At 26.2% G+C, this 9,606-nt stretch overlaps 1 protein-coding gene across 8 annotated transcripts in view; it reads left to right on the forward strand.

Annotated features, from left to right (window-relative positions):
* Positions 1-7,154, forward strand: part of LOC107472713 (probably inactive leucine-rich repeat receptor-like protein kinase At5g48380) — a 30,962-nt gene extending 23,808 nt beyond the window's left edge. For 4 of the 8 annotated variants that reach the window (XM_052256979.1, XM_052256980.1, XM_052256981.1 and 1 more), the window contains 2 exons: positions 4,597-5,557; positions 5,943-7,154. In XM_052256979.1, coding sequence (XP_052112939.1) covers positions 4,736-5,557; positions 5,943-6,953 — 1,833 coding nt within the window. In that variant the 5' untranslated portion in view covers positions 4,597-4,735 and the 3' untranslated portion in view covers positions 6,954-7,154. Of the gene's footprint in view, positions 1-4,082; positions 4,253-4,354; positions 4,422-4,596; positions 5,558-5,942 lie in introns of those variants that run through there. The other 4 variants (XM_052256977.1, XM_016092226.3, XM_052256978.1 and 1 more) reach the window with 4 other exon arrangements.
* Positions 7,155-9,606: the final 2,452 nt, after the last annotated feature.

Below are 9,606 nucleotides of genomic sequence, written 5' to 3' on the forward strand. Positions count from 1 at the left end.
GAATGATATTTTCTTCTAGCATATATGGTCTTTTATAGTGGTAAAATAAAAATGGAATGAATAAAATTTTATATTTTTATATTAGAAATAGAATTTGATATTTATCCTAATAAAATTAAATAATTAATTAGTTATATTTAAATAAATTAAATAAAAATATTTTTAAGAATTAATCAAATCAATTAGACAATACAAATAATTAGTATAATTAACTTTATTTGATTTATTGAATTTAAAAAATAAATTAGAAAATAATTGATTGAATTAATTAGTTGATATAATTAATTTATTATAATTGATTAGATTTAATGAATTAAAAAAAATAAATAGAAAAACATAGGAGACAGTGATTTTTTTAACTAAATTAATATGTATTTATTATATTTAATCAGTATAAGTAACAAATTATCTATGTTATTATATATCTTATTTAATCTTGCATGGCACGGGTAATTATAAGTTATATTTTGATTTCTAATTATTTACGTACATAAATGATTAAAATATATAACATAAATATCGTAATTATTATAATTCTATGATATAATTATAATTAACATATTTTATCATAATTAAATATTGATTTGATATAATTATAATGAAAATACTTTCCCAAAATAATATAATCTACTATTATTCATCCACTAATTATTTGACAATAAACCTTAATATGATTTTTTACATTTCCGCTATGAAAAATAACTATTTAGATATACCAAATAATATGTAACATATTACTACCTGTATAAGTTAAGGCACAAATACAAGATTTTATTAAGGTGATTGAAACTTTCACCAAACAGAAGATGACCTCAATCGAATAAAAAAGGGTACTCGATTTTGCATTAATTAGCTAGTCGAAGAAATAACATACTCATTCATTATTCATGTTTCATTATATTTTTTAAATAATATATAGAAAACATATATCTTGTGTATAAAAATGTGACTATTAGTAATTTTAGTAATAAACCTTTTTTTAAACTATTACTAATTTCAATTTTAATAAAAAATTTGAGGAAATAATTTCGCTTGCCATAAATAATATACTATAACTGTTAGTATACATATTATCTTCTATATGGTTAATTGAATTTATCAATGATTTTTCCGTATAAATCGTTATTACCCAATTTTTAATAACAACTTAATATACAAAATTTGAAATTAGAAATTGTTATTACTAATTTAATTAATTGGTTAATTAAGTAATAATTGTCAAAGGTGCAAAATCATTGATTTACTCAATAAATTTTCATATATTATTTATATTTCAAGTAATAATTTAAAATTATATTATTTACCCAGTTAATAATACTATTATTAATAATTATTTGCATTGATTTTTAAATCAATTATTAAATAATTATTTTTGTTAAGATAATTGTTTATAAATTATTTCAAATTTTATTTTGTTAAGATATAATTATTTAAATTATTACTCATGGCACGGGTATAATTTCATTTTATACCAATTAATCAATTATAATTATATGACACGGGTGTAATTTTAATTTTATCCACCGATTATTGGCAAATAAATTTTATTCCAATTATAAATAAAATCTGTTTTTATTGTCAAATAAATTTTCTTCAGGTCAACGATTTAATATATGTGTAGGTTCATTTTTTGTCAAATATAATGAAAATATAAATAAAAAAATAAAAGATAAAAATGAACTTAATAATATCTGATACTACTTTATTTTATTAAATTATTTAAAAATAGCAAATCTACAAAAAATAATCGTAATATATAAATTGAGGCAATAATTTAAAATTCTATAATTATAATTTAATCAAATACTAATAGTAAAACCAAATTACCTAAAAAATATTGAACTTATTCTAGTCCTTAGTCACGTATAGTATAGAATCATTCTTGTAACGACAACCAACTGAAATAACATCGTAAGTTTCAATATTTAGAATTCGTAGAAAATCAAACCATCCTCTTGTTAGATAAGCTTCATCATCCGCTATCCATACAATGCGGCAAGATATAGAATTGTCACACTGAGAAACCAAACTAACTCTTATTCCCCTCAATGGCATTGCATGCATGCAAAAGAAAACTGGTCATTTCTGAAAAAAATCAAAATATATTAAAAAATTATTCTAATAATGAACAGCTTAAACTAAGAAAATTTAAATATATTACTAATCGTTGAAATTGCATATCTGAATTTGTCACGAATTTAGCAAAACTGAACTGAAACTGAGGAAATTCAATTTCATTATGTGTTCCACTTCAAAGATTTTTGGGCAGACATAAAAAGCATGGAGGGGATGAAACTTGAACTTGCCCTATAAAGTTCCGTGGATGCAATTCCTCAATCAAAAATCGAGCTTCTCCTAAGAAATCTAACTTTAACCACATTCCATTGGGTTGGTCATAATAGGTGAGTAGATCCAACCATCCTTCGATAAAGTAGAGACTATTGCCTCTTCTTTGAACGCTTACATCCATATAGTTAGAACCCGAATCAGTGAAGATAACTCGATGAGGTATTTCATGGATGTGATGCATTGTAAATGATTGTGGCAAAAGACAATCGAACTGGAACATTAGACGATACGAATAACTTAGAGTAACAACAAATAAAAAATTATCAAAAGAATAATATAATAGAATGAGTATATGAAAAATATTATAAAAATTATAAATTGTACCTTAAAAGGATCAACTTCAATAAAAAACGAAGAATACATTCTTATTCTATGAAGTAGTAAAAAAAACATTAAATATAAAATTATGAATTGACTCTCAAATTTAGATTCATGTACCACAGAAAAACACTATATATAGATTTTAGTAAAACAAAAATAAATATGTAAATTACCTATTATTAAGGTAATTTTTTAATAATGTATTAAATTTTGATTTGATACAATTATAATGAAGATATGTTTCTAAATTAGTATAATTATATATTATTTATTAAATATTAATTACAATATAATTATATTAAAGATATTTTTTATAAAATAATTTAAAAAATTATTTGATATACGTAAATGGGATAACAAAGATTTTTTATTATTATTATTACTATTATTGATATTATTATTATCATTAAAATTATTAAAAGTATTTTTAATTGATAATTGATAAGTAGTTTAATAGTACATTAAATTTTGATTTGATATAATTATAATGAAGATATGTTGCTAAATTAAATTATTCATTTTGGAGGGAAAACGGAGGCATGAGAAATCGACACGTCACCTTTAGTAGTTGGGGGAAAACCCAGTTTTAGTATATTAAGTAGATAGATTGTAGGATAGTGTGGTCATTTATTATTCTTTAATGGCAAATATTGTCAAATAAAATGGTGTAAGAAATTAGAAAGAAATGTATTTACTAATTCAGGAAATACTAATTTATTTTTTAATAAAATAAATTATATATTAAATAACAAAAGTTGTTATTGATTTCTATTCACACTAACTAATACTCAACGATGGTATTTAGATACACTATGTGTTACTAAGAAATATTAATCAATCTAATAAATTTGGTAATGACATAACTCTATAAGTTTAAAAATTTAAAAATCATATTATAAAATGTGAAGGAACAATGTTGATCATATTGTTTTGACTTCAAGAATGAATACGATACCAACAAATAAAATTATCCCAAGTAAATTTCAAAGAGACAAAAGTCCATAAGTATTGCTATTAATAATGAGAAACTAATATATTTTAAAGACAAATACATTTTTTTCTACGAATTTTTTAACTCGGCAGGCTAAAAATTAATCCACTATATATTGATGTTTTATTTATTAAAGGTCTGCCGCAAACTAATGAATTGCTACACATATAAAGCAAGATTTGAACTCTAAATACTTATTTAAGCAAACAAATAAGATGACTATTCGACCAATCCAAATTGGTTAAGATAAATACTAATTATTTTTAATATTTTTAAATTATAAAATATTTATAATAGTAATTATTATATATATGTTTTGTTTAATTTAATAATTAAAGACCAATTTTTTTTTGGGTGACTAAAGATCAATTATTACTTTTTATTTATTTTCAGCAACAAAAGACACAAACATAAACACAAAACACACAAGTCTTCGCGTTCTTACAGTCCAAGTCTTCGCTCAATCAAGCTTGGAAAATTTTTGCCATTCCTTCTTTGACCCGTTCCTTCAAATTTCTCTTTCTCTCTCTCCCCAAATTCACAACCACAATATCATCGCAACAAAAGAACTCAGAGCTCAAAAGAGGCAAGGTAACTAACACTTCTTTGTCCTCTCTTCCTTATTCTCTCTTTTTCTATTTCTATTCTTGGTCACGTTCAAGTTCTCAATTTTACTAATTTTGTGTTTGTTAGTTGACCTTGTTTTACTTTCCTTTTAGGCTTCATGGGTTTTCCTCAGATGGGTTGTTCAAATTACCAGGTGGGTATGCCAAAAAAAGAAAAAAGTTTTTGTTTTTCCGTTTGGGTATTAAGTCAACTATATTGGTTTTCTTATGGTTTTTGATTTTGTGCTTTGATTATGTATGTTTTGTGTGTTTCATGTTTTTAAGGTTGTGGTTGACTTGGCTTCTGTGAATGTTTTTTGCTTTCTTCAGGTTATGTTCTTAGGAGGGTTGTTTTAGTTACTATGAAGTTTGGGTTTTGTGCTGTGGCTTGAATTTGGATACCAATTTTGAGTATTTTGGAGTAGTTCTGTAATTGAAAAGATTGGATTTTTAGGATCTTTGGTTGAAGATGGTTCTTAGTGGTGTTTTTGGTTTCTTGATGCTGATTAGTAGTTTTGGAACCGCACATGGCACTGATACTGATATCTTCTGCTTGAAGAGTATCAAGGGATCCATTGAAGACCCTTACAACTATTTGCAATCTTGGACTTTCAATAACAAAACCGAAGGGTCTATATGTAAATTCAGTGGGGTTGAGTGTTGGCACCCTGATGAGAACAGGGTCTTGAATCTCAAGCTCTCAAATATGGGGCTAAAGGGTCAGTTTCCCCGTGCCATTCGGAACTGCTCGAGTTTGACAGGGTTGGATCTTTCAATCAACAAGCTATCCGGAACGATTCCAGCGGATATATCCTCTCTTCTGACTTATGTGGTCACTCTTGATCTGTCATCAAATGAATTCTCCGGCACAATACCCGAAAGCCTTGCGAATTGTACTTATCTTAATTCCCTTAAACTTGATTCTAATAGGCTTACTGGTCAAATTCCTGGACAATTCGCCAGCCTCGGACGGCTCAAGACATTCAGTGTAACTAACAATCTTTTGTCCGGGCCAGTTCCAAACTTTAATTCTACTAAAGTGACGGCTTCATATGGAAACAATATAGGCCTATGTGGAGGAACTAACTTGGGAAATTGTCAGCTCCAGTCTTCCAAGAGTAACACTGCAGTCATAGCCGGAGCAGCTGTTGGTGGGGTGACTGTTGCGGTGTTAGGATTGGGCATTGGAATGTTCTTCTATGTGCGCCGTGTCGGTTACAAGAGGAAGAAGGAAGAGGACCCCGAAGGAAACAAATGGGCGAGAAGTATAAAGGGAACCAAAGCAATAAAGGCAAGTTATATTATCTTTTCTGTTTTTGGTTTAGAAGACTAGAATATGAAAAAGTTTCATTAGAAAATAGTGCAGAGTAAAAAGTTTTCAGAAAACATTCATAATAATTAATTGATGCATTTCCAGATAGAGTGATCTTATTGAGGTATGTGGCTGTGTAAAAACAGGGTGAAATTTTGCATGAATGATTTTAATGTGTAAAATTATACATGGAACACATGAATTTTTACCCCTTATTTCTATCCCCAAACCAAACATACCATAATATGTTTTCTAGACCAAACTCATGAATTGTAAAATTGGAAGATGCAGAATATATTTTTGAGATGTTTATGAAACCTATGAAAATATTTATTTTCCCTAACTACATTCAATTGATGATCAGGTTTCTTTGTTTGAGAAATCAGTTTCAAAAATGAAAATGAGTGATCTCATGAAGGCTACTAACAAGTTCAGTAACACCAATATCATCGGATCAGGACGAACGGGAACTGTTTACAAAGCTGTTCTTGAGGATGGCACATCACTTATGGTTAAGAGGTTGCAGCAATCCCAGCACTCTGAGAAAGAATTTAGGTCCGAGATGGCTACACTCGGGTCGGTCAAGCACCGAAACCTGGTTCCTCTCTTAGGATTTTGCATGGCCAAAAAGGAGAGGCTTGTGGTGTATAAAAATATGCCAAATGGAAACCTCTATGATCAGCTACATCCGGCCGAAGGTCCGAGCTCCCTTGACTGGACTCTAAGGCTCAAAATTGCAATTGGAGCTGCCAAAGGATTAGCATGGCTTCATCATAGCTGCAATCCCCGAATCATCCACCGAAACATAAGCTCTAAATGCATACTCTTGGATGCTGATTTCGAGCCCAAAATCTCCGACTTCGGCCTTGCCAGACTGATGAATCCTATAGATACACATTTAAGTACTTTCGTCAACGGCGAGTTTGGAGACTTAGGATATGTTGCTCCAGAGTACACAAGAACCTTAGTTGCTACACCAAAGGGAGATGTTTATAGCTTTGGCACTGTGCTTCTCGAGTTGGTAACCGGCGAAAGACCTACCAATGTGGCTAAAGCTCCAGAAACATTCAAAGGGAATCTGGTGGAGTGGATTATGCAGCTCTCTAGCAACTCTCAACTCCATGACGCCATCGATGAGTCTCTAGCTGGAAAGGGAGTTGACAACGAGCTCTTCCAATTTCTGAAGGTTGCTTGCAACTGTGTTTCTTTAACTGCAAAGGAGAGACCAACCATGTTTGAAGTGTATCAGTTTCTAAGAGCAATTGGGAGTAGGTACAATTTCACTACTGAGGATGAGATTTTGATACCTGTAGATATTGGCACTGCTGATAACATGGAGGAACTTATTGTTGCTAGAGAAGCATTTGATGATTGAATGAATAAGGTATGTCAAATATTTATATAAATGTATGTATGTATGTATAATCAGGTTGAAAAGATGTAATTATGTATCTTACTTTATTGTCCTCAAAATAAATGTTAGTTATATATAGTTGACTTTTGAGAAGCTAGATCCAGTTGTGTTAGTGATATTGAAATGTCAGTTTATGATAATTAATTATCTATTTTTCCGTTTTGAGTGAAGTTATAGTCATTTTTTTTAAATAATATATTATATTATTTGGATTAAGTCCTTTTAAAATGAAAAGATAAATGTGTAATCACTTTTGAATTAAGATAGTAAAGCTCATAAATGATCAAAATTACGAATTTAATTAATAATTTATTATTTTACTAATTTTCTCACTTCTAAAGATCTTCAAATCATTTGCTTTTTTGTATGTGAAGACTGAAGAGTATGCCTTGAGATGTTCGTTAAGATTTAGAATCGACAAATTTGTCCCTCACTATTTGAAAGATTATATATTTTTTAATATATAAAAAAAAAAGATAAATAGGTCTTTTATTTTATAATTTAAAGACACATAAGTACGACTAATTGAAAATATAAAAAACGTTCTCCATTTTTTAAAATACGAGATATTTAAATTCCTATATCCAAAATATATAAGAACAAATAGGTTCTTTAGAGGAATTTACATATTTCGCGTTTTAAAAAGTGGAAGATGTTTTGTATTTTTAATTAGTCGATAACTTATTTGTATTCGCGTTTTGGGTCTTGATAAATTTTATGTCAAAAAATTATGATGTAATCATTTATAAATAAGAAAAAAAATACTTGTTATAAAGAAGTTGATAACCATACTTGAACTTAAATTTGTTCATAAATTCTAATTTCATGTTTATTTGATTTATATTTTAATTCAACAAATGCGATTAGAAACAAAACAATAAGCTTATAATTAAAATAACATAATATTGGAATTAATTTAAAACAAAGTCGGATTTGGGACCCTAACAATGGATTTTAGTTTATCTTGCTTGCATTGAAGTCTTATTAGGCCTAAATATATCTTGGATTAATATTTTGAGTCATTGTTATAGTAAATACTATCCTATTTAATATTATAACACTTAGTATATGTAAAAATTGAATATATTTACAAGACATTTTTTTAATTCAAATTAAAAAAATTAATTATCTCTTTTGTTTTAAATATTATTTTTTAATGTAACGAAAAAATAAAAATAACAATAATAACTCACATAATTAAAATAGATAATTTTAATATATACATGACATTATATCTATCAAAAATTATTATATATGATATATAATTTTTTTCTGTAATGACTATTTATATAATTTATTGAACAATTTTTTATCGTAATATTTAATAAATTAACATACAAAATAAATAACTTAAGTCATCATCTAGGACAATAAATATAATAGTACAAATATTTATTTATTTGTTTATTTATTAGTAGTGAAAAATATGCAAATAGTATAAACTGATATTTTTTTAGTATAAAAGCAATAATAAAAAGATTATTAATTAAGTTAATTACCTAATTAAAAAATTATGAAAAATTATTTGAATAATAATAACAAATAAGATCACTATTTTTACATATTACAAAGTTTATGAAAAAAAATTGGATAATAAATCAATTCTTAATAGATTATACATTAATTCTGTCAAAAAAATAAATAATTAATACATTGGATATTATTATTTACGTACTAATATAATATATATATTATCGATTATTAAGTTTATAATTAATTTTTAATCTAATTTTTGGTAATTAAAATTTAAATGATTAAAATTATTAAATGCTAAATATTTTTACATCTAAGTATCTAACCAATTTATTTTTTTATTGAAATTAAAAAAATGAGTCATTAATCAATTCTAAATTTAAATTTAAATTTGAGTAAGAAAATAAAAAATATTTTAAATTTTATCTCACTAATCAGAATTAATTTCAAGACAAAAAATTATTTTGTATATCATATATATATTGTGGGATAGTATGGTCATTTGCTATTTTTTAATGGTAAATATTGTCAAATAAAATAGTGTAAGAAATTAGAATAAAATGTATTTATAAATTTAGGAAATATTAATTTATTTTTGAATAGAATAAATTATATATTGAATAACAAAAATTATTATTAGTTTCTCTTCACACTAACTAATACTCAACGATGGTGTTTCGGTACATCATGTTATCAAAAAATATTATTCGATCTAATAACTTTTGTAATAACATAATTTTATGAATTTGAAAATTTAAAAATCATTTCATAAAATGTGAAGTTTTAACAAGTAACAATGTTGATCAGATTGTTTTGACTTTAAAAATGAATACGATACTAACAAATAAAATTGTCCTAAATAAATTTTAACAAAGACAAAAGTCCATAAGTATTGCTATTAATGAAAAATTAATCTATTTTAAAGACAAATACAATTTTTTTCTACAGATTTTCTAACTCGCGGCAAGTGAAGGATTAATCTACCACATATTGATACTCTACTTATTAAGGGTGAGATTCAAACTCCAAATACTTACTTAAGCAGACAAATAAGATAACTATTCAACCAATCCAAATTAATTAAAATAAATATTAATTATTTTTTATATTTATAAATTGTAAAATATTTATAATAATAATA

Source organism: Arachis duranensis, chromosome 2 (genome assembly GCF_000817695.3).
Source record: "Arachis duranensis cultivar V14167 chromosome 2, aradu.V14167.gnm2.J7QH, whole genome shotgun sequence".
In the NCBI taxonomy this organism is placed as follows: Eukaryota; Viridiplantae; Streptophyta; class Magnoliopsida; order Fabales; family Fabaceae; genus Arachis; species Arachis duranensis.